The 26,236-nt window shown below is 41.4% G+C and overlaps 2 protein-coding genes across 4 annotated transcripts; one reads left to right on the top strand and one right to left on the bottom strand.

Moving 5' to 3' along the window:
* Window positions 1–4,828: 4,828 nt before the first annotated feature.
* On the top strand, window positions 4,829–26,220 carry tprkb (Tp53rk binding protein). 3 transcript variants are annotated; one of them, XM_086269123.1, is made up of 6 exons: window positions 4,878–4,954; window positions 22,499–22,575; window positions 24,125–24,398; window positions 24,577–24,699; window positions 24,815–24,991; window positions 25,297–26,220. In XM_086269123.1, the coding sequence occupies exons 3-6, from the start codon at window positions 24,258–24,260 to the stop codon at window positions 25,381–25,383; spliced, it is 528 nt and encodes a 175-aa protein (XP_086125249.1). In that variant the 5' UTR covers window positions 4,878–4,954; window positions 22,499–22,575; window positions 24,125–24,257; the 3' UTR covers window positions 25,384–26,220. The 3 variants fall into 3 exon arrangements, with proteins under 3 accessions (XP_086125250.1, XP_086125249.1, XP_086125251.1); XM_086269124.1 differs by lacking the exon at window positions 22,499–22,575 and having other exon boundaries at window positions 4,829–4,954; XM_086269125.1 differs by lacking the exons at window positions 4,878–4,954; window positions 22,499–22,575 and adding an exon at window positions 23,561–23,694.
* Window positions 19,108–23,970, bottom strand: alg10 (ALG10 alpha-1,2-mannosyltransferase). The gene is made up of 3 exons (XM_086269122.1): window positions 23,578–23,970; window positions 21,541–21,738; window positions 19,108–21,461 (listed from the first exon to the last, which is right to left on the bottom strand). Exons 1-3 carry the CDS (start codon window positions 23,740–23,742, stop codon window positions 20,400–20,402), a joined length of 1,425 nt encoding a protein of 474 aa, XP_086125248.1. The 5' UTR covers window positions 23,743–23,970; the 3' UTR covers window positions 19,108–20,399.
* Window positions 26,221–26,236: the final 16 nt, after the last annotated feature.

The following is a 26,236-nucleotide window of genomic DNA, read 5'->3' as shown; positions in this document are numbered from 1 at the left end:
AAAGTTTGGAACAGTCTGCCTCTTCAAATTAGGATCTCTCCAACACTTGGCATATTTAAATAGATTTGTTATGTTGCATCTGACTAACCACAATACTTCTGAAACACTGTCCTTTGAACAGATTAGACCAAAGTGGAGATGTTTTGCCATATTGCACAGCACCGTGTTTGGTGAAAGCCAAACACAGCATGTCTGCATAAATGTCTCACACCAACTGTCAATCACGGTGGTGGAGGGGTAATGATTGGGGCTTGTTCTGCGGCCAAAGGACCTGGGCACTTTGCAGGCATTTACTTGACCAAAAACTCCTTACTATATTAGCATATTCTAGTCAAGTCTGCTCAATCTGTGCAACACCTAAAGCAGGGGTGGGGGAACTCCAGGTCTCAAGGGCCAGTGTCCTGCAGGTTTTAGATGTATCCTTGATCCAACACAGCTGATCTAAATGGCTAAATTACCTCCTCAACATGTCTTGAAGTTCACTAGAGGCCTGGTAATGAACTAATCATTTGATTCAGGTGTGTTGACCCAGGGTGAGATCTAAAACCTACAGGACACCAGCCCTTGAGGCCTGGAGTTTCCCACCCCTGACCTAAAGCTTTCCTGAATTTGGCTCATGCAACAGGACAATGATCCTGAGTACAACAGCAAATCTACAACAGAATGGCTGAAAAAGAAAAGAATCAAGGTGGCGTCCAAATCCAAAAGTTGTGGTAGGACCTTAGGAGCCCGCAAACATTTCATGAACTAAAGTAACGCTGTGAAAAACAGTGGGCCAAAGTTCCTCCACAGTTATGTGAGACACTGATAAAGTCAAACCATTACTCCAAGTTATTGTTTTTAAATGTCTCATATGTTGTTCATGTATTTACCTAACTCTAAGACCTACTAGAGCCCAGATGATTTTTCAATTCAATTTCAATTCAAACTCTTTACTGTCCCACACGGGGAAATTAGTTTAGCTTTTGTTATGATGTGTATGTATACTTGTATACTTTTCACATGACTGTATGTTTGGATTTCTGCTCCGTGTTTTTCCCTGTTCTCGTTTTTCCAGCCCTAGCCTGTTAGGATTAATATCAGGTTTGCTCCATCTGACAGGATAATTACAGTACAAGAAAGTCTACCCACACCACAAACACACAAACCGCACAGACACATGGCCACTAATCTTGAACTAGGCACCGCTTCAGAACATGGAGAACTTTTGTGTTATTTTGAAAGTTGCCATTACTGAGTCATCTTTCTGATTGGTGGCAGTTATTTCTTGTAAAATGAAAAAATGTTTCTCAGTTTGTATTTTCACCTGGCAATCAGCAAAACCATCAATGCCCCGACACACAGAAGTACACAACCGTGCAGTTTGTATCTGCTGGGGGTTGATGTTGTTCTTCAGCAGCACCCAGTAACTCTGCAAGCACTCTGACAGGTGCTGAGATCCCTGATTTCCAGCACTTTCAATCCAGCTTGTTTTTGTTTGCGTTTTCGGATATTGTCAGCTTCAGAGAGCAGAGGGGTTATGCAGTTATGCTGTGAAGTGATTGTCTCTCAGCTGTTCACATCCGGAGGAGTGATTCTCCTCAAACTGTTAACAAAGATGTTACTTAACCTTGGAGAAACAGTGTGAAATTTTAGGGGAAAGTGGCACTGAAGGAGAATGCAGTGTTCCAGCACCTTCACTGCAAAATAAATATGACTGATGGTTTCATACGTGTGTGTACTGCCTGGCTTTCCTTCTAGCTGACACCATCAAAACTGTAACTCTCCAGTAATTTTCATGGTCGAGCTGCTCATCAACTTGCAGGCAACAAGCAGTGTAATACAAATGTGTTTGTGCCATGTGTATTTTTTAAAAACAAATCTTGCAGTCCTTTTAAATTGACCTTTCAAAGGCTTTTGGCACACATGTCATACAATATTAAAATACTTGCCCATGCAGAGTAAACAGTTTGAAATGGTTTGAAAATGGTCCAGCACAGCTCAGTATGTAAAGACAGAAATTATTACTTCTAGCTCTACGAGTGCAACCAAAGGTGTGCCTTAGGGTTCAATCTTAGGACCACTACTGTTTTTCATTCTATTATTATTTATCAACAATCAGAACACCATCAATACAAAAGATTTGGTGATGTGCCTACACTAAACCTGGCTTTTACACCCAAATTTCAGCTCAGTTAAGAATATCTAAAAATGGACTAAACTCGTGACTAAAATGAAATATGAATTGTTTTTCTTTTTCCTTTTTTGCACCCATTACACTAATAAAAGTCTTAGGGCTCACACATCTGCCATTGTAACCCTTTTAATGTTCACTAGTTAACACTCTGAGGGCACAAAGAGTATTTCAGAGTACTGAATTTTACTTTTTTACTAGCTTTACTACAGTGAAACCCAAGGTTTCCACACCGTTTTCAACCTTTATGCTAATAGCTAGCTAATGGCTCAGTCACACTAGAATAAAAATAGGATGAATGGATGCGCAGTGAGCAAAAAAGGTTTTCATCTGGTTTTTAAACACCTACTTCTTCTCTGTGCACCTACTTCCAAGGTGCACAGAGAAGAAAATAAAGTCTTGAGAGCTTGAAGCTATAAGTTATTGGTCAAATACACTGGTGAAAGAAGAGCAATAAAGCATTGCTGGAGCTTCAGCATCTAACTTATAAATGCAGACACATTGCAAACTAGATTGTTTTTGCAGTAGGGGACTTGACTCCACTGGTTCCCAACTGGAAATCAATTGGTTAGATTCCTCTATAAAAGCTAATTGTCATTGACTTTATGAATTCCTGTTTCAAATTCATAAAGTTATAGCTAATGTGAACTTCTGTTTAATGTGAATTTCTTGTACATAAATGGTGACAGGTTTGCAACACACAGTAATAGATTTGCAATGTTTACCAATTAATAGCAGTTCAATATAGTATTACCACAAATAAACTGCATCTAATCGTCAGCTTGATCTCATTTCTTTGCTAACAACAAAGTAAAGCAACCACTTTGAAGACAGGGATTTATTCACATAGTTTCCGTCATTGTGGTTGTGCTGCAATCTCCAGTCATTTCTATGTGTCTGTAGCATAGCAACTACTTGTACCTTGCAAGATGCACAAATTCTGCAACTTTTTTTACAACACAATATTGTTTGTTTGCATTTATTTTGACGATAAAGACATTACATGACTACTTTGCATTCACAAATCTCTAAAGCGGTATCTGTTGGTAGCTGGTTGCACAGACAATAATAAAATCTACAATAATACTGATTGGCTAAAAACAAATTAGCTTCAAAGCATCAAGAGAGTTTAGCATTGTTTGACCCTTTTTCAAAAAACTTCTCTGTTTATCATGTCTTGGAGCAAAATCCACTGATGCTGACTTGGATTTAAGGTCAGCATCCAGCTTTGCTCACTGTCTTTCCATCCAACAACTATGTAATCGCTGCATTCGCTTTGCATTCACGTGGACGTACATGTGAGCTGCTGTTTGCATGGCAACTTTGCTATTCTTGTGCCTGATTAACATTATTCGTTCACTTAAACCTCCATTAACTTTGCATTTTTGCTGGGACGATTATCAGGCATATAACAGTCTGTATATTGGCAGGCTGTCACCTTCTGGTCTGCCGCTTTGGTAAACAGCATGTTCTATCAGATAAAGCAATCACAATAGATTCATTACCAATTATCTCCTTGAGGAGCAGCACAGAAGGTGTTAACACTGAAATTCTAAAGTAATAATCAGTACAGATGAGCAGACAATGTTGTGTCATATGGACACATAGCATACATCAGTGTTCATCATTTTTAAGCAAAAATAAATAAATAAATTTTTTTAAAAGTGAGACCAAGTATAAAAATTAATTATCATGGATAAAATAAAAGTTCATAGCTGACAGACAATATCTCACTGTGTGCTGTCATATTAACTGCTCTCCCTCCCTCTTGGGATTGTTAAAAGGCATTCTGGGACTTGTGAGAAATGACTGAGCAGGACATAGAACAAAAAAGTGAATACCTGTAGGTACAACAGAGATGGATGACACTTGCACACATCCCTGACATTTTAAAATGGCTTGTCTTGGGCAAATTAAAGTAAGACATCCACTGTAAATATGTCAGCGTTATGCTGATAATAAAGCTGGCTGATGGTGACAGATATAATCAAGCATGCACACGGCGTCTCTGCTATCCACAGACGCCCCACTCAATCATCATCAACCCTCTTGTGTATATGAGATAGATGTCAGGTGGCCCATCTATTCCCCAGCCATAAATGCACTCGTAAATTTAGAAAGCGGACAAAATTAGCTGATGGATTCTCCTTATTACAGACCGTATTTGCATATATTTGCAAAACAAATTCACTCAGTTGGCTTCACATTTGGCCTGCGGAAAAATCAGGGCTGAAATTGTGGGTTGGCTGCATGAAGTGAAGTCAAATTATATAGCGCAGATGAAGTTTCAATATTTATGTGTGAAAGATGAAATGAGAGGGGGGAAAAAATCTGTGTTTTTGATTTAACAGGTTAAAATCTGATGGACAGCCAGACTGACGGAAAGAATTCAAAGAAATGATGTCTGTTTAAATGCTACTGTTGCGCCCACAGTCTGGCCAAATTAAAAGATAAACATTTTTTCAGTATATACATCGTGTTACTTATTCATCAAGGGATTATGCTTTTAATGAACTTCAAAATACAGCTAATTAGTACGGTGGCCCTGAGAGGCCAAACGGACTGCAGCTTAAGAAAACACCAGAAAAACGCTGCAAAAGCACACAAAACACAACGGAAATAGGAAAAAACAGATTTCCAAAAGCGCAAGGGAAGTGTTTCTGGGGAGACAATAACCCGACGGACCAGTTGCAGGAACCAAAATATGCTACGAATTGCGCTGGGAGACACTTAAAAGAATTGGAGGATCGATCGGTTTTATGAGGAAAGAAAAGATGAAAGGTAAGTGTGTTAGCCTACCTATTAGCCTTAAAATCCGTCATCAGTATTATATGAATCATGATAAAACACGCCTACCATGTTTTGGTTCCTGCAACTGGTCCGTGCTTTTGGAAAATCAGTTTTTTCCTATTTCCGTAGTGTTTTGTGTGCTTTTCCAGCGTTTTTCTTATTGCTGGTGTTTTCTTAAGTTGCAGTCCGTTTGGCCTCTCAGGGCCACCGTAAATTAGTGTATTTATTGATTACATCTTGGGATTGAGATGATTTTTAACTCTTCTGGAACAAAGTACAACAGGTGACTCCAGTTTATTTTCATCTAGTCGCAAACCACCAATCCAACAAATTCTTCCCCTTATCCAATGTTATATTAATCCATTACTGAAGTTTTGCATTAAATCCTCAACAGCAGTACTTGTACCTGAATATTTTCAAAGGAATGTTTTGGATTTTTGGTTTGTTTGTTTTTTTGTTTTATTTATTAGTTTGATTTGTCATTCAAGTTTAAAAAAGATTCAAGGGATGAACCAGTTTTGTGTCTACATAATTAAAAATAGCAAAAATGATCAAAAACGCATAATTTGTTCCTAGCTCTTGAGTTGAATCGGCAGGTTTTATGGAGTCATGAATCCTAATTTGAGTTTTTTTTATTCAAATCGTTTTTAGTATGTATGGAGATGGTCAGGAGAGCAATACGTTACTAAGTGTCTACAACCCTCTCTAAACACTTTTCCACACTGTTACTATTACTCGACTCCACTCTGTTTTTAGGGTTTTCTTTTACACCTGTACCCAGGTACTTTTGTTTTGTTCCTGGTGGACCAGGGTTCCAAGCGAGCTGATTAGAGCTGAAAATGTGATGTCAGCAGGCTGCATGGCACTGATTTGTCAAAGAGTGAATCACTGAATCACTCATGGGAGCGACTCCTTCATGAAACATGAATTTGTATTTTTGTTTCTTGTGTTGGTGTTATCAGTTAGGATTTAGTTGAGTGTTATTCTAGTTTAGTTTCTATGTCCCCTTGTGTGTCAGCTGTTTCCCCATGTGTTTCCACTTCCCCTGATCAACTCCTGTGTATATTTAGTCTCTGTCTTTCATTCAGTCAGGTCGTCTGTGTATTTTCCCTCCACATCATGTCCTAGTAGTCACCATAGTCGCTATAGTTGTTTCACAGTTTTTCATAGTTACCTCAGTCTTGTCACAGATTTCTTAGTTTTTTAGTTTTCCCAGTTAGTTTTCAGTTAGCATTGCCCCTGTTTGCCTTTGCCTTGTTTTTGTCTCCTTCAGTGTCTGTATTTGGGTCAGTTTCCTTAAACACAAAGGCTGCTGAGCTGTGACCAAAAAATGACCGAAACCAAGTCAAGTTGAGTTGAGCCGAGTAGGTGCTAGTGAAAAGACGCAAAAAAAACAAAACACGGTGGAGGCTATCACTTTAAAGCACTTTAAAATACCCAGCACAGAACCAAAGTGCTGTACAGAAAATAAGTTAAAAACAATAGAATAACAGAAAACAGCAAAAATAAATAAATAAAACACATAATACATAAAAAATAAAAACAGCCCTATATTAAAAAACAACATAAAACAGCATAGAATCAACTAAAAGCAACTAAAATAAAACTAAAAATAAAACCAAGATCTCACGTGGTGTCAAAGGCCGGTGTAAAGAGTGATTTAAAAACCTGTAGGGAAGAAGCCTGTCTAATCTCTGAAGGGAGATCGTTCCACAGTTTTGGAGCTGCTACAGCAACAGCACGATCTCTACGTTTACGCTCAGTCCTGGGTACAGGACTTCAACAGCTTCCTAAGCTATTCTTTTCTGACAAAACCATTTTCCACATTACGATTTGATTGTTTCCAAATCAGGTGAATATTTCTGAGTAGTACAAATCATTTGTATCTATTTTCCTGCACATCGCCTGTTGCCCGCTACAAATAGCTTTATTTTGCCAGCATCTCTTGAGGTCAAAGGAAGAGATGCGATGATTGAAGGCTGAAGAGAGGCAGAGAGAAGAAAAGGTGCTAATATCACTGTCAGTCAAAGCGAGGGCAGCATGGAGAGAGAATGAGACAGAGCGAGAGCACATCGCAATGCTGACTGCAAGGAAACAACACTCGACATACACAATCAGCTCATTAGCAGCAACGGAGCAAAACATCAAGACCATGAATTCAGACGAGGACACGTCTAAGAAATTGAGAAGCGTGGCAGTAAACCCATTATAACGCTTTTATATATTTATTTGTACAAAATACAGTAAAATGCAATAATTCTGGATGGTGGTGCCACAAAACTCCGTCCATACATCAAACCAGAGCCAACTCCTTTGTCTTTAACTGTCTAAATACTTATTCACCAAATGATAATGTGGTAATTAGTTGATACAAAAGGTCGTGTCAGGATTTTGTCCTTTAAAAAGACTTGATGTCTTAATGCTTGAGTATGTCTAATGAACACTGTGGTCGATGTCTGTCAACCAGGGTCGTAATTATGTTCGCCTGTCACTTCCTGACACAGGCTGTAGCTTAGCAACCTGGCACAGAGACAGAGCTAAAGTTGGATCTCATTTAAATATCCCTCAGAAAATTAAAAAAGAGGAGGACAGTCAGGTGTTCAGTGCGATATTTACGGCGAAGCTGCATTTTTGCAAACGTGAAGCCATCAGGACGGCTCCAGATGACCCTGAGCGCCTCCCACGCGTCCCTCACAGGACATCAAACTTTCTCCAGACGTCACGCCACTCATATGAATGTGGGCAGGTTGCATAATTACTGCGTGCCTCTAATAAAACAAAACACATGCTTTGGCCGCTCCGCCCACTGAACTCCCACCGTTCTTATATAAATAGAACAGTTTCTTCATGTGCTTTAATTGTTTTTTTTAAAGGTGCAAAGAGACGGCACGTACTGTAGCTGATGTGTTCAGGTTCATGCGCTCTGTGCCTGTTATAGAGTTTTAATAAGCTTTTGCAATATAGAATAATTTTCCTGCAGCATATGTAATGTTTAAGTGAGTTTTTATTTAGCAGTGTAAGCAAGTAGCTGCTTCCACTGAGAGATACTTTTACCTGAGTGTACTTCAAATGAGTTCTGATGTGTTGCTATTTCACCCTTTTGCTCAGTGCCTCTCCATCAGAATGACATTGCTGGGTCTCCACCGGTCTAACCACTTCATAGGCAGGCTGAGCCTTGAGACGGGGAAGTCTCATTCTAAGTATGGATACATTAATAGAGAAACAGAATACAACACTTTTCCAGCTGCAGAGTGAACAGGGCACACCAACACTCTTCTCGGTGCAAGCACAGTTTCCTTCCAAAGCTTAGGACTAAATGCGATGCAGGTGCAAATGCTAAGTCTTTAAATGGTTTGCATAATTCATTGTGGCCTGTTTTGCTAAGCTCTTCCCTTCTAAATCATTGAGATAAATTCCAAAAAATTATGTAAATATTAGAGATATAAAGTGTGATTGCAATCCAGTGGTGGATCTAGAAAATCTTACATGGGAGGCCAAATGAGGGACAAGAGGTCTAGCCAGGGTGGCACAAATCTCTTCAGTTAAGTGTGTGGAAATCTCCTATATGTAAAGTGAATCGACAAAATACTTATAATTATTTAATGTATCATCCCGTCTAAGAAAACAAAGACTATAAGAAGCTTTTGGACAAACAAGCAGTTGGTTTTTACAAATATTTTAAGGACAAAAAAGTTGGCAGCAGTGGGGCAGTTGGCCCCCACTTGCCCACCTTTAAATTTGTCCCTGGACTGGATTGATTGGAGCAGCTGACAGCCCATTTTAAGGCGTGCTAGGAGACTCATTAACCAGTAAGTCTTAGTCACACACAGACTGCCTTCATTCATATCATTTGTGATATAATGACTGTTGTTTGTTGGCTGGATTTAGAAAGATATTTCCACTCACAGTAGAGTTTAGAGTTCACAGGAACTCTAGACGTTGCAAAATGAAACTGAAGAGTTGCATTTTGCAACGTCTAGCATTAAGTAGGATGTGTATTATGTCACCTGTCTAACACAATAAAGAGTACATGTAAGGGCAATAAACAAAGTGCAGTATTCACTCTTTTGCCTGCATTTCCGGGTATTTAAGCTGCTAATCTGCTTTTTTCATCACTTCCATTCTGTTGTTCTCACTCTAGTCCAATCATCTTAGGAGCTTGGAAAGAAAAGCAACTGGACATCTTCAAGTTTCTTGAAAACATTCTCATCCTCGAAGATCTTTCAGCTCTAAGACCAAATGGCCCACCGGGCAGCTTTGGAAAATATGAAGGACTTTATTTTTATACGTTTTAGGGCTTTTCCTGCTGATAAAGACCTCCCCCACAGCCATTCATGCTACACCAAATTAGTTAAGTAATGAATAAACAGTTACATGACAGAAAGGTTAATGTTCTTGTCACGTTCCTGGGTCTGTTGACCCAGTATTTTAAGTTTAAGTTTATTTAGATGTTTATGTTTAAGTTTAAGTTCTTCAGTTTAGCTAAGTTCATTTGTTTATTAGATTCCCTTTGTGTTTTCTACTCCTGTATTTAAGTTTCCCTCACCCTCTAAGTGTTTCATGTCGCGTGTCTTATGTTGTCAAGTTCGCGTTGTCGTGTCTGCTTTCCATTCTGTTTCCTGGGGTCCGTTCTTCGTACCTCGCTAAGTAAGTTAGCTGGATTTGATTGTTGACGATTTCGCGTGATCTTGGATCATTCGGTTCTCCGAAGCTCCTGGCTTCTGTCAGTCTGCCCCAGGGCAGCTGTGGCTACAACCGTAGCTTGCCTCCACCAGTGTGTGAATGTGAGAGTGAATGAATAGTGGCATTGTAAAGCGCTTTGGGTGCCTTGAAAAGCGCTATATAAATCCAATCCATTATTATTATTATTATTATTATTATTAAATTACTTACGAGTTTAATTTGTCAGCAACTTTCTGCCAGCCCTCTCTCCTTGCTTTTGCAGCCTTTGCAGTGTTCCCTTGCGTTTTAATTAAACTCTGAAACTCCTGAAATCCCTCACTCAAGAGTTCTTGCTCTGCTGCCGAAAAATACCGAGCGCGCTCCTTCGACATTTTCGCCGACCAATCAAAGGGTTGCCGATCAATGTAAATGGCCTGTATTTATATAGCGCTTTACTAGTCCCTAAGGACCCCAAAGCGCTTTACATATCCAGTCATCCACCCATTCACACACACATTCGCACACTGGTGATGGCAAGCTACATTGTAACCACAGCCACCCTGGGGCGCACTGACAGAGGCGAGGCTGCCGGACACTGGCGCCACCGGGCCCTCTGACCACCACCAGTAGGCAACAGGTGAAGTGTCTTGCCCAAGGACACAACGACCGAGACTGTCCGAGCCGGGGCTCGAACCGGCAACCTTCCGATTACAAGGCGAACTCCTAACTCTTGAGCCACGATCGATGCGTAGCCCCTGTTAAGCCACCCAGTGATCTCACATTACTTCATCCAGCTGTACTAATCGTCAACAACAGGTGTGTTCGGAGAACCGGAATAGCGAGCTCAAAGTTGGCGCGATGATTTGATCTTGGATGTGTCATTTGATCTTGGATGTAGTAAGCGAGGTACGAAGAACGGACCCCTGTTTTATTGTGAAAGTCCTTGTCTTATGTGCAGTGTGTCTAATTTTGCTTTCCCTTGTCTTGTTAGGTCTGATTTGTCCCAGCTGTGTTCCCACCTGTTCCCCATCCCCTCGTTATCCTCCTGTGTGTATTCAGTTTGTTTTCTTATTCGGTCTTTGTCAGGTTGTCTGTTGTCCTTTGTGCCATGTTTCCATGCATCTTTGTATCCACGTCAGGTTTCATGTTTTGGTTTTTTATGTTTATCTGTAGTTTCCCCAGTTTAGGTTATTGTTTAGCGTCACCTCTGCCTTTTGTTTTGTAAAGTTTTTACCAGCCTTGATAAACGTCTCGCTTTCTGTTAATATTCAAGTTTTGTTCTACGTGTCTGCATTTTGGGCCACTTCACCACTCCATACACTCTGCCTCTGCCAGACTGACAGTGTTTTCAGCGTCTACTTAGAAATTCCTTTGAACCAAATACGTCATGTTGAATAAGTACGGCACAGCCTGGGCAGTGAACTGCCAGAACGTTTTCTATAATTTTACTAATTTATCATATAGAAAAAACTGAGATGTGCAGTTAAAACTTATTTATCTTGTATTAAGACATCTCAGGGACTAATTGTGCAGTTAAACATCATAAAATGACATAAAGCGGAATTTTACACGTCCAAACAACTTAAGATCAGAGTGAGCTGTATGTAGCCCACGATCTAAAATAAATCCATGCTGTACACTCTCTATACTCTGTACAGGATTTGAAAGATCCTGACTGCTCTCTAGGCTCAAATTTCAAAACCAGTGGATGATGTCATAGGTTTCCATGTCCATCTTTATACTGCGGTGCACAAACGGGTACATGATTACCTCAAAACCTTCATAATAACCAAATTTGCTGTTGGAAGAATCACTTAATTCTAGAAGGAACGGACCTAGTGAAAGGGATTTATGAGAGTTGTTTTATGTTTGGTCAACTTTTTGAGCAGTTTGACGTTCATCACAAAAAAACTGAGAAATCGTCTTTTTATTTCACCGTCAAGTTATTTTAGCGTTAGCAGTGATCCCAAAAGGTTTCATTACTTTTCTTTTTTTACCTCTTTACTTGCAATAATGGCGTTCTCCCCAGCATCATCTGGCCTTTATATAAGCGATAACAAGCAAATGGTGGCGTGCCAAAAATCTAGGCTTTAGCAACAGTAGAGCCCGACACAGCTGCCATCCAGTCTCAGCCTTGCTGTTGTCCTACTCTGAGATTAATTTGCAATGCACCTATACATTTAAACAGCAAAGTTTCCCGGCACGGTTTCCACTGTGAGAGAACGGAGACGTGCCTGTGCTCCTTCACGACGTGGTAGCATATGGTGTCCTCTGTAACTCCATCTGTTTCTTTGTGCCTCCTGTGCTCCAAGTGTGCCAGGGTGCGAGCCGAGGCAGAGGTACAGTTTCAGTGCCGTTTGTTTGGTTGTCAATTAGTAACGCACAAACTGCCAAGGCGAATTTCATGAAACTTGTTAGAGAAGGTGGACCCACGGAAATTTGGTCCTGATCCAGATGGCTTTAAAACTGTGAGATGGGTTGCTGGCCATGAAGGATGTGTATTCTAAGACCCTTCTAGACACGAGTAAATGCTATTAGCTCTCTAATTAAGTCACAATCTCAAGAAAACTTACACACGTTTCCAGTAATGTGCTTTTCAATCCACAGAAGGAGCTAATTAGATGGCAATCACTGCAAAAGTAAGCCTAATATCTCCAGATTATGGGATGATTAAGACAAGAAATGATAGGATAATGTGGGAATGTAGGCATTAGCTACCTTGAGCTGTTTCTAAGGAGGAATGAGTTAGATGTTTTGGCTCTCTTGCCACTTACTGCTTGTCTGACAAGAATTCAATCACACCGTCAGCTGTGTTTCTTCATCACATCACCACTAACAAAAAAACGCCCCAGAATTTTAGAGATTGTTATTCCTAATTCAGTCCCATTGAATCTCCGTGCTCTCCCCACAGCAAGCAGAGTGGAAAAGGGAAACGTCTCTTGGTAACCATCCGCTGTAAGGGTGATGATAATCCTCCAGAATGTCTTTGAGATATTTCCGGTGACAGTGGCCACTCTAACATTTCTGTGTCTTTACCATGTAGTCGTTTGGCAATTTGCAACCGCATCCTTCCAGACTCATAAATGTAAAGAAGACTGTGAAGGAAAGTAATAAACTGCTGTCATTACTATTGCATGTCTAGCATATATGTAATTAGGAGAATCAAAAAGGAACACATAGCAGAAAATGTCAAGCTGACCTTATCGGATGAAAGGCTCCATATTGTGTTCTTCCCTCTCTGTGTAAACTTTCAGACAGACTGCATGTTGATCTCAGAGTTTTCTTTTATTATCCGGCGTTTGTTTCTCTATAAATAGTCAATGGTTACAGTGCCTCAGGGTAACGAATGCTGTCTGTACTGTTGTTTGACCCATTTACAAAGCAAATAAAACTCACACACAACCAGGTGGTCTTTGTATCTTAATTTCCACAACAAGCTTGGTGTCAGAGAAGTGGGATTCGATGGCTGACGGGATCTGTGGTCTGAGATGGTAAAACACGAAGAGAGCCAACCTCTTGGACCCCAAACCACCTACACTGGGATATCCAGCTAATGCACCACGTTGATGCACAAATGGTTAGAGTTCTAACTTAAAAAAACAAAAAAGGCAAAAAAGAGAGAAAAACAGAAAGAAAACAGGAATATGATTCTTTCCCTGTGCTCACATCCATGAGCAGGGGCACCAGCCTAAGCAGGGAAGCCCAGACCTTCCTCTCCCTAGCCACCTTCTCCAGCTTGTCCTGGGGACAACAAGGCGTTCCCAAGCCAGCCGAGAGATATAATCTCTCCAGCATGTCCTGGTTCTGCCCCAGGGCCTCCTCCCAGTGTGTCCCAGGGATCCCAGGGGCTAAATTGTCCAGGGATTCTGCCTCCTACTAGGGTCTCCCATGGCATATTGGTCCTGGGTGGGGGACCAGAGAAAGAGCGATTCAGAAGACCCCTATGAGTAGAACATCAAGGAAACGGTTCACCCTGCCCAGGATAGGGTGACCAAGGCCCCACCCTGGAGCCAGGCCAAAGTAGGGTGCCCGAGGGTGAGCGTCTGGTGGCTGAGCCTTAGTCCATGGGCCCGACTGGTCAGGCCCAACACTCACAAGAGGCGCCGTATTGCATTGTGTGCCAGGCGGTGGCGTAGAGTGAGGCCCTGGCGGACCGATCCCCAGCTCCAAAGTGGTGGATTTCATGTCTCCAAATGTGGTGAAGGAAAAGCATGAAGAAGGATCCATGAGTGTTATGCATGTTTAGGGAAAACATTTTGGCTTCCCGCAAGAAGGAACATTAAGACGGCTAATGCAGCTGGAATAAAAGAGATAAGAGTGCAGAGAGATGAGTTTGTTGAAATAGAAAATCACCTGAGAGCATTAAGTGGAAGTGTGGAAGCACGAATGCAGAGACAGACAGAGAGCTCAAGAAAAAAAAGCAGTGATGAGGATGAAACAGATAAATCTTCTCAGAGATACTTTGACACACTGAGGCTGTGAGGAGGGATGCAGAGTGGATCACGACCTCCCCCCGCCACCATGCAGCAGAGATGAACAGCACACGCCAGAAAACTCTGGTGACTCATTTCTGACCACAGCACGTTTACCACTGGAGGCTTTACATCATCAAGCCCACTCATCAGAAACCACAGCCATCCACACCCAGCAGCGATGTGCAGACCCTCCATCTGCCCCTCAAATGCCTAATAGAGCCACAGATTAAGGAGGCCACGATTCATTTGTCACACCCAAGCGATGCGACGGATGCAAACCAAGCAGCAAGTTAATATCCCATCATATGTATGTCCAGTGTTAACTGTGTTTGGCGCTTTAATGCTTTCTTTGTTGAGTTGTACTACCTTATAGGTTCACGCCAGTGAGGTTGATTGATCGTTCTCTGTCAGCCCAGTTGGTTCCACCCGTGTCCTCAACTCCACCTGCTTGGATTCCACCTTTTTTTGACTTTCAGAGTAAAATGAATGTTTTGTCTTTTCGTTTTATTTCATCCCTATTTAATTCTCTTCACTGAGCATCTATTGTCTGTTAATGATTAAATCTTAATATAAACAAACCTTTGATTTCACATATAAACATGAAATTTCCCCTTGTGGGATTAATAAAGGTATCTTACTTACTTACTTACTTACTTACTTACTTACTTACTTACTTACTTACTTACTTACTTATTTCAGTTGCATTTTACTTTGTATTTTCAGAGTGTAGGTCTTCAGTAAATGTGATGTACTTGTGTGAGCATGGAATGGAAAATGTTCAGACTCCTCTCTGTGTCACGCTGACCTTGTTGAATAAAAGGCAGAAGATGTTTTTATTTAGGTCTAAGAATTAGTCATGAGATCGTTTAAGCCTATCTTTTTTTCTTCCTTTATTTCTCCCTCTAATTATTTTCTACTGTTGTTTTAACTTTTTATGTAACCGTAACAGATCAACAAGTGTCAAACTGTCTTGTCTTCACCTTTGACTTTAAATACTAATAGCTCCTTCTTCAGGGTCTGCCTCTAATTGCTTCATACTTTTTGAATTTAGCACCTGGAAAAAGAACCGACGTTTTCTCTGACTGCACTGATTCTTATTTGTAACAAATAATGGGTTCTTGGAATAAGTAGAGGACACAATGGGAAAACTTGATGGGCTTATAAATAGACCTCAGCGATACCAAAACATCGTCTCAGTGATCAAATTCAAGTCTCAGCTCTGTGTATTTGATCTCCTGCTATTCTCGTGTTTCTGTCTCAGAAGAGTGAACAATTTCTCATGAGGAGCTTGGTCGGGTAGAGGAAACTCAGGATTCTGAAATCTCCATATACGTAGAGGATTTGTGGTGAGACAAAGACCGTTGCGAGCAGCACATTTGTCCTCTGGGAAGTGCTTTTTGTTTGTTAGCAGCCTAGCATCGACAGTTGCTTAAGATATCATTTTCAATTGTTGTTTGATGGTAGATACCAATAACAGCTTGAGCTGATTCAATTTTGCTGAAAATCGGGTCGAGGTCAAAGTCACACCAAATGGGAAAATCAGTAAAAACTTTATATTACCCACAACTTTTTATGGGTCGTCGTCAAACTTCGCAGCGATAAATTAGACCTTAAGCTGGCCAAGCATTCGACCTTTACCGTCATTGTTAGCAAAAAAAAAAGTAATATATTTTATATGAAAGGGCATGGGAAAGCTGTAGAAAACACTCTTTAGATTTTCAACACTCTACGACGTCACAATGACGCCATAACAGGCTGACGTCAGCGTAAAAACGCCATAAAAGTGAAGTCTTTGCACTTTGAGGGGAGTTGCGCTCGTTTTGTGGAAGAGTGGGGGTTCATTATTGATACAAATTTTAAACTCTGTTCTATGAGACGATGTATTTTTGAGTGTACTATCCAACAAATTTCTTCTTATAAGTGTAAATGAAGAAAATCCTGTTATCCAACCACTGACAGAAAAATAAATATTTACGATACAGATCGTGTCCTTAATTAAATAACACAGATATCGTCCACTTTCCACATTTGGCGCCCACCTTAAAAATTATCACTATTTATAATACTGTCGAAATCTTGAGTCATCCCTCGTTTGTATGTAACAAGCTTGAAAGTCAGTATTTGAAGCTCATGACCACTTTTATTCTTCAACACAGCCTCTTTTGTGCAGCTTTCTTGTCATTTCTTACGCAGTCTTCAGGAAAGCTTCTCGACGAACATTCAAAGCTCTTCTTTGGATGTTGACTCCCTTTTGTTTTGTTCTCTGTTGAGATGATCCCACTCTGCTTCAGTAGTGTTGAGGTCCGGGCTCTGGGGAGGCCAATCCATAACTCATAGTGTTGCACTGTGCGTTTGTCTCTTTCCTGGTGTGCTTTTACTGCATTGATTGTTTGCATCATTGTGATGCTGAAAATGTTTTACAGCTATAGACGCTCAGTGCTTTCTCATTAAACCAAAACTGTCCAATTTGGATTCATCACTCCATAAAAGCGATTTCCATTCCACTTCTTGTGTAATTTTTTTTTGTACCTCAAACCTGTTTACCTTCTTTAAAAACTGCTTCTTGAGAGATAATATCAGCACACATGTATCATTGTAACTGATATGTGTGTACAGATGCACACCTATTCTTTGAACCTAGTTGTGTGTTGCTAGGCTGCACTGAGACTGAGCCGAAGCTGTATTTAGCACACTATCCTCACATGTGCTCTACTGCACATGTGCAGTGTCAAGATTTTACTCAGGAAAAAAGGTTCAAGTTTACAGGTTTACTGAAGTAGAGCTAACTATGACTCTTCCACACACTACTGGCAGGAAAAGGTGAATTGTCACAGTTTGACTTTGATATTTACATTTTTTTCTGTTTCCTGAAATACTTATCACGCTTGGTGTCAATCATTTCCAACCTTTTTCTTATTTTATCAGGTCTCCCTGAAACACAATCAGTGATGAATAAGATATTCCACATCGTCAAGGACAAACTTTGATTGATTGCATCAGGAAATGAATCGAATATATGAACGATCCCTTTGAGACTGTCATTTTCAAAATGCCCAAACACCCTGATGAGAAAGACTAATTTGTACTTTCATCAATTGGCAGAGTAAAAAAAATCAATGTAGTGAAAGGAGGACAAATCTGAAAAAGTAAAATAAAACTCAATTATAAACCATGAAGTGACCGAGCAGATGTTGTGAACGCTGCTCTGAAGACAACAGTACATACAGTGTGTCCTTTCAGCAGGCTCAGATTGGCTGTGCAGTCAACATTTGTGTAATCTTCCCAGTGCGACTTTTATGAGCTGTGAGCTGGCCCAGTGTTTCTTACTGTAATTAGAATCCAGTAACGACACAGGTGGCATGGAGAGCAATCATCGCCATGCGTTTTTTTTTCTGCTTTCTTACAGTTGAGTCTGCTGTCTTCTAAAATACTGCTCTAAATTAGCATTGACCTTTTCCATAATGTTACCACATTGTTTCCAAAAAGTCAGGACCCTGTGTGCGTAAAACATAAAGATGCAATGTATTAATTGTTTAAATTCTCTATTTTTATGTACCAGCCCGGGTACTCATTATTAAAATGTGTAATGTTAGAAAACTGAATGTTGCACAACTGCTGCAGTTAATTGATAACATGACCGTGTGCGAAGGTGACACCCCAGAAAGTCTCAATAAATTCACTTTGTATAGAAATGATTAGAATTTGTGTTGCGTTAAATAAACCTCACAGTGGAACATAGGCTGCCATCCACATGGTGTCTCTAACAGTGAAGGCCTTTAGTATTTCAGCAAGACAATACCACAACATTCTGCACTTATTACAGCAGCATGGCTCTGTAGAAAAGCCCAGACCGGTCACCCACTGGAAATATTACATGCATGAAACGTGAAATACGACAAAAACGGCCCTCAAACTCGGTGCTACATTTACTTAAAGTAGGAATCTTACATCACAGATACTCTTTGAGCAAAACAATAACAATGCTCACCTGTAAACGTGTGTTTCTTAGAGTCAGGGCCTTTATATCAATTCACTGAGTCAGTTTGAACCTTAAATATCTCTCAAGGCCGACTTCAAACAAAACATCTAGTGATTAATGCTTGAGTACTTTCCAGTGTTACTCAGATGTTGAATTCATTTACTTCATGGTGAATTGCACTTTCATGTTCATAGAGGTCTCTAGCGCTGCATTATAGCGCCTCCTGGTGGCTGACTCTGGCTGATCCGACTGAGACAAACTGTGTTAGTACCACTTGATGTCAATAAGGAGAAATAGTCACAGTATTAATCAGATTAAGTTCTAAATGACTTGATTTCTGTTCCGTTGTGTTCCTTCAAATTAACGAGGTGTTTAATAAAGGTGTTCATAGTTTTCATCATACATTTCTGTGGAACCACGAAACAGAGGAAGTAGTGTAGAGGGGGGAAAAAAATGGCCAGTGAACAACATTGGTGGCAGCTGGTCTGGATGAAGCTGCTGACTGACTGAGATTTTCCCACACAAACATCTCGAGGGTTTACAGAAACTATCCAGTGAGCAGCAGAGAAGATGTCTTGCTGATTTCAGAGGTCAGAGAATGGCAGACTGCTTCGAGCTGATAGGAAAGACCACACGGGGTCACGCCTATCAGGACACTGGGAAACGTTGCCTGGTGGTAGGGTCTGCATGTTGCATGAACAACATGACAGCATGGATCCATCCGGGCTTGTAGCAAAAGTTCAGGCTGCTGCTGGTAGTGTAACAAATGTGTGGGATATTTTCTTGGCACACTTTAGTCCCCGTAGTTTTAACTCTGCCGACCCGAATACTCGTGTCCATTCCTTTATGACGACAGTGTAGTCATCTTCTGACAGCTGCTTCCAGCAGGAGAACGCAGCATGTTAAAAAGCTCAAATCATCTCGAGGGGGCAAAAGAAGCTTCAAAAAGGAAGTAGGGAGGTGTACCTAATAAAGTGACCGTCAAGTGCACATAACGCTATCGTCCATCTTCACGTGAAACTCAAACGAGTGCTCTACAGACTTGATTTTGAATATTTTATTCCACAGTTGAATGAAGATGGGAGCAGCATACTTACAGCATCAATGCACAACGTTTACTCGTGTTCACACCTACACACAGGTCACACTGCATTCAAACTAAACACGACAAATTACACATTCAGATTTGACTGACTTTGATCGCGTGAGTCACAAACCAACGTGATCGGATTTTCGTTAGGATGAATTTTATGATTGAAATCTCGTGCATATAAAGAAAACGACAACAAATAAGCAGCGGAATTAACCACATCCACAAATCGAGCACGAGGGCACGTACAGACGAGCAGAAACAAAAACGTCTAAATTAACAGTGAACATCTCGACACACATCTTGGTCACCTCCAGTGGACTCGTATGGCTTGGTCACAGTGAATATCGAGGTAAAAATGTATGTACATCTTCAAATAGTCCCATTATTATAAAGTTCTGTCAGCGTCCATCACTGGCACAAAATGCTTTAAAAAAACCGTCCCACATCAAAAGAAATCTAACCTTTACGTTACGATTATATCATTTTTGGTCTCTTTAATTATACTTGCAAAAGAATAATTTTGTTGTACTACATTTTACAAGTGCTGTAGAAAAAACTGCCGTACAAAAACAAGGAAGCCTCATAAGTAGACTTGACACAACAAAATAAACATTTTGTTAAATTTACAAATTAAATCTTCTGATTTCCTGAATCAGTTACATTTCTTATGTCAGAATTATGAATCTTAAAAGAAGCTAATTTATTTGAGAGCCCGATTTTTTTTATTCCATATTGAAATGTTATTTTTTAACCTCGACAAGGATCAATGCTTGAAGGGGGAAAAAAACTGTTTGGGGTAAAAACAACATGCGAGTACAGTATATTAAACATTCTTCATTATGATTTAAATCTACACCAGCGCTCTTACAATACTGAGATCTCCCACTGTTATTATTACCAACATTTTTTGTTAATATCAATTTCATTCAGTCATCAAATGATTCACAGTTGACTGGCAGGATTTACCTATGAGTGTTTTGAGTGTCATTGAAAAGTACTTTTTTTTTTTTTTTGCCAGTCAAATACAAACTGGAGATACTGATTCTGTCTGTAGGGAGAATAAAACCCTACAAATTCAGAACAAAGCCGTGTGGTTAGTGTATAAAAATGATATGACCGTGTCGGTCTGATACTGAGATGTAACAGAGGCTTTGCTTTGATTTTTAAGATGTTCTGGTCCCCTGTAACACAGGAGAAAATCCTGAAATGATTACTTTAGTCTTTTCCTCACCACATAAACCTCTGCGTTGCTGTGCTGTCCGGCCAGTGGAAGGTCTTGGTGATGAAGATGTAGATGGTGGCAACGTTCACGGCCGTGTACAGGAGGAACTCCCCGATGAGTCTGGGAAGGGAGGGAAGGGGCATGTGCAGGCGATACATCAGGTATGGAACGATGAAGTACCTGAACTCCAGGAGCTTCTGCGGGACTGTGGTGGCCACGAGGCAAGCCAGGAAAGCCAAACTCCAAAAGAGAGAGCGCGATTTAAAGGAGTCCAGAAAATTCCACCCGGCGAAGATGTACGGAGGGATGAGGAGGAAACGCACCAGTTCGTGCCTCTGGAAAAGTTTCTTCCACACATAAAAGGGGAAATGGCGGTTATCAGCCAGGAGGTACTTGTGGACAAAGGTGAATTTCCACACCAGGAGCAAAGAGATGCCGGTGACCAGGAGGAAAAACAAAGGCTGCTTTTTGAGAGCCTGCAGGAAGCGGAGGACGCGGTGGTAACACAGCGAGACGGGGAGAGAGAAGAAGAGGGAGAAGGAGAAGAAGTAGAAGAGCTGGGGGAAGTTGAGGCAGGCCTCGTGGCTCGTCCTGTCGCCAACCACGATCCCATCATTGAGCGCCACAAACACCAGGAAGCCAACGCCGACCAGCGCGTAAGGCCAGGCCACCAGCAGCACCGCCTTCACGTGATTGGGTGAGGTGAGGAACTCCAGAGTGAAAAGCAGGATTCTCTTAGCTCCGCTGAATGACAGCGGGATCTGGGACGGTGCAGACTTCTCGTCCCTCTTTTTTGTATGCTCCACCCTCCAGGCGTCATCCATTTTCCCTGCCACCAGAGTGGCTGCACAGAACGCCACCCAGATGATGTTCGTCTGACGGAAGAGCACGGAGCAGACGCCCAGCAGCGCAGAGGCCTTGTGGCAGCCGTACAGGGTCATGAGGTAGGTGAAGAGGATGAAGAAAGTAGATCCAGCGTCGGTGTAGTAGAGGAAGTTAAAAAAGTAGAGCACAGGGAAGGTGGACAGAGACAGCGCTGACAGGACTCGGCGTGAGGTTGTCCGCATCTAGAAGAGAAGTTAATGTGACATCAGAAAAAAAAAAAATTAAGTCACTTGTGGTCTTGTCTTCGTGTCCTGGACTTACCTTCTCCCTGAGGTGCAGCTTGCAGAGGAGCAGATAGATCAGGTAAAGGTTGCCACAGTTGAAGAGCAGGTTGATGAAGCGCAGCATGGCCGTGGAGCACACCACCTCGCCTGTCAGTTCGGTGAGCCACACCACAGGCTTGATGACTCCCACTGAGACGAGGTAAAGGCCTGGGAGAGTGGTGATCATCGGGTCCCACTGCATGAATTAAAAACATGTTAACACGGCACAAGGTGTAAAGTTCACTTAACATGTGGAGTGAGCGGATAATGGCTCTTGAGTGGGGAGTTGGGGGGCTTCCGCTGTGAAGGGCCACACCAATAAGCTGAGCTGAGCTTCACGGTGCTCAATATTAATTGTATCCCTTTATAATCTTATTGTTGTGGCCCTCCACAGGGATATTTCATAGCACTGTCAGTTCTCTTGGCTAGTCTGTGATACAAGTATTTAAAAAAAAAACAAACCTGTGTTTGCATCAGCACTCACTTTATTATTACAGCCAGGCATCGAACAACCAACTTTTGGATTAGTAGACGACCTGCTCTGGCTCCTGAGCCACAAGACAAAAGCCTTTTTTTAGAATCTTCATCTATATGCTATCTTAAAATTACAGCCCAAATGATATAGCAGTCTGTTGATACATATGAATGTCGTCCAATGGAGTATGTGACGACACAAATTTACAAATAAAGTCATTTAAATTTCATCCACCATGGGTCTAATGTTTTCTCCTGTTCCAGTGGCACCTCAGCCATCATTTAGAAGGCCCAGCAGGGCCTGCATTTCCCGAGGACACTCAGGAAGAATCATCTCAGTTAAATGCTCCTCCTGCTGTGCTTCTACAGAGCCACCGCTGAGAGCATAGTTCATTACACTGTGGTACATGGGGTTCGTAGCAGCAGATAAAAAGGCCCTCCAGAGAATCACCAACACTGTTGTTCTCTTCCTTCCCTCACAGACATTGCGAACAGCCCCAAATCATCATCAAAGACTGCTCTCATCCAAGTCACCATCTGTTTGAACTGCTGGCTCCGGGTAGGCGTTACCAATCCTTAAAATCCAAAACTCCCAGATTCACTACGGGCACTAACGTCCCCCTCACCAAACAAAGACAGCTCATAACAGTTTATAAAACACACTTAAACGTGTCACTTTATCTTGAACTTGATAAAACGTCATGCATTAATATGCGTACGATGTGTTATAGGAGAACTACTTTTATGCTTGTATCCAATTATTTATCTATTTAGCCCTAGACAAGGAAAGAGGCTCCAGTAGATTGCAGGCATAACATGAGTCTGGTTGTAGGAAAAGACAACCCCCTGTCAGACAGTCCTAGAGACTGATTGCCAACTCTCTTGCAACCACTGACTGCTAGGAGGAAAGTGTATTCCCTGATGACAACCACTTAGCCAATGAAAATGTGAATTTCATTCCTTTAGTGGTTGCTGGAAGGCACAAGGTTCTTTGGGCTGCCAAGGCGGTCGTTTACTGGTCTCTTGTCCTACGTGCCTGGAGCCTCGCAGGCATCTGCTTGGACCCAGGCATCATGTTACTCTGCTGCATGTGAACCAGACAGGGCTGTGATGAATAATAACCACCCCAATCTTTTCTATGCAAGGCTTTAACACTTTTTAGAAAACTCTCACTCTCTCATGGATCCCTGACTAAAACACCATCGTTTAGCCTAGTTTCCTCTAACACACACTGCTTTCACTGTCAGTCAGATGCCATGCATCATGTCACATGAGGATGAACATGCAACATGTCTTTACAGATAGCCATTAGTAATGTAAGGTTTACAGAGCTTCATACAGATCTGAGCAGTTAAGCTTCACTTCACCACAAAGTCCCTTGCTCTTTTTAAAGCTGGCCCACGTGACATCAATAAATATAACCCATCCAGACAGGCATACCATGCTGATACAGCCCTATATGCCCAGTGTGGAGATTAACCCTAATCGAAAGCCCCGCTGCTCTTAGCTAACCTTAATCCGCCTGATAATGGCGGGCTCACCCTCATCACTCACACTTTACCTCGTTGAATTTTCCCTGGCAGTATTTCTGAGCTTGGGGGACGTGGAAGATCTCGTCCATATAGGGCTCCCTTTGCTCGCGGGTCACTCTGGAGAACAGCAGGCAGGATATTAAGAAGTTGGTGCTGCACAGAGCAGTGAACATGTAGCCTTCAAATTTCTCCATGTTTGACGACGAAACACGGTGTAAAACTGAGAAAAGTTCAGACCAGAGCTAGCTGTTAGACTTTAGAGTATCTCGCATAACTACTAGACTCCAGAATTTAAACCGCGGGAAAACGTTAATTTAGAGGAAACTGTCTGAAACATGTCCACCGTTGCTAAACGGAAGAATTTTTGTGATTTTTGACAGCTGGCGGTCCGATTCAGAAATAGGCTCGGTACAGAAACTCGTGTAAAACCATAGGTTCCGGTACTATGCTAAATACTTTAGCGTTGGATTATCTGTCGAGTAATATCTGCCTTACACATATGTATGATTTATTTTGGATGATTATGTTATTGACTGCCGTTTTACTACCTTGTGATATCCTTTTTTTTCCTCCTAGGAGGAGATTTCCTCTGACGCGGTGTCACCGTGTTATGGTTCCCCCCGCCGTGTAGAGACTTCACGTGAAGCACCGTGGTCCGTGTGCCGTTTATAGAATTTTATCCAACCTTTTGTGTGTGTGTGTTTTGAGAATGCATCTAACACAAAAGCTGGAGCTTTTCCCCGACCACAGAGTGACCCAGATGCTCTTCAAAGAAGTCAAAAATGCTGCAGAGCTGAAAAAAAGCGCCATGGAAGGGAAAATAAACGGTGCCTTGATCAACCCTACGATGGTGAGCCTTTTCCGTCTGTTTTAGCAATGCTTTTTTTCAAAATACGCCTGTGTTTTATTGTATAAAACACATACTAATAAAACCGTTAAGTACTCGTGTCTTTCACTGAAAAATAAAAATTGAGAATTACCTGGAGTCTTGCTGTTTGCTTACGTTGACCCTGTGCTTCCATTTCCAGCTGGTGGATCCTTTTCAAGTGCTGGTAGCTGCCAATAAAGCCGTTCACTTAGAGAAAATAGAAAAAATGAAGACAAGAACTCTTTACTCGGAGATCATCTTCAATCTGTCCCCTACAAATAATGTAAGTGAGAAGAAGAAGATGTTTCTGTGATCCATGTTCCGATTTTTGAAAAAAATATGTTACTCTTAACGTAGTTTTAGATATGTAAGCTATCTGTATGCTTCCACTAATATAGATCTCAGAGGCCTTTAAAAGATTTGGGATCTCAGATGGTGATGACTCCGTTCTGATCGTTATGGTTGACAGCAAAGATGAGTCCCAGGTCGTGTCAGACATTGCAGCCAGGGTGGAGGGCCGGCAGGTTCCAGTGGAAGAGATTTCTTCACTGTCAGACCACGCAAAGATCAAAAAGGTCGCTGCTTTTAATTAATCTGCATTCCACACTTGTATCTTGTTATGTTACAGGGGTGACAGGCTGCACAGTTGTTTCTCCTAATGTTGCTTTATTCCCAAAACATTCTCAGATGTGGATTATATCCAGTCCCAGACTAAATGAAAAATTCAGGGAAGATCTAACAAAAGAAAAAAAAAACTGGGCCTAAAATCATGTTATAACCCACAGAGTACATAATCAATTGCAGTTTCCTCACTACCGCTTTAACACTTTGCTTGATGAATTTAAAGAATATTTTAATTTATTTTTTCCCTCCATTACAGCTGTACAAAGTCACTCCCCAGGAGGAGAAGTGTGGGAGTCTGCTTGATGCGGTCGTATGCAGAATGGCCACCAAGGATGTTATGTAGGTTCGGCGGGATATACTAGGTGCGATTAGAAACTTCTGTGACTTTTATGACTTCACCCTTAAAGAAATGAAAGACTACGCTTTGAGCTCCACTTCAACACTCTGTCCTTGTGCAGGACTGGACTACTTCCAGCACCGCTGCTATTTTTAGATCACTCCTTGAACGTCTCATTCTGTCCACTGGAGCAATTCAAACGTTAACTTCTGTGTCAGGCTGAAACAGCTTTGACTCGGAGGGTCATCAAAGGTTATGAGAGCGGCTTGTCCACCTACAGCCCACCGACCAAACAGCACACAATCCAAAAGCAACGCATCAGGATCTAGACGATTTTTTTCCCCAGCATTCATGCGTTGTGCACCAAGGTCAGACTTATTCAAGGATCTAATATCCTGAGGCATTCAAGGGACGGCATCTAGTAGAAATGACGTAAATCTGTACACTGTAAATCGAAAACACCAAAGGTTGGGATTTTTTGTAGCTCACCACTGGTTACATACAGCCAGATACGACTCTGTTCTCTAAAATGAAGCCAAATGTAACAGATTCATGCAGTGTTGCACCAGAGACCACCTTCGAGGGGGGACTGTTTTTGTTTTTGCAGAGTTGCAGAACTTTATGATCACACCTTGTAAGACCAGGATATACCTAATAATATCTGAGAAAATGTGTTTTTTTTTCTCTTCACAGCAGTTTAACAATAGATCCGTTGTCAATAGATCTATGTCTGTTTTTAATACTAGCCCAGCACACTCTTAAGTTTAAACCAACAAAAATTGTCAGTCTTGATCTGTGTACACTGGGCTCAGTCAAAATAAATCTTATTTTTCTTAAACCTTTGAGTGAACTCATCTTT

Source organism: Aulonocara sp. 'chitande type north' Nkhata Bay, linkage group LG17 (genome assembly GCF_057382095.1).
Source record: "Aulonocara sp. 'chitande type north' Nkhata Bay isolate Kocher_YH1m ecotype deep benthic linkage group LG17, A_spYH_male_GT1.1, whole genome shotgun sequence".
NCBI lineage: Eukaryota > Metazoa > Chordata > Actinopteri > Cichliformes > Cichlidae > Aulonocara > Aulonocara sp. 'chitande type north' Nkhata Bay.
The sequence above is the reverse complement of the archived record's forward strand: the minus strand, read 5'-3'. Positions and strand labels throughout refer to the sequence as shown.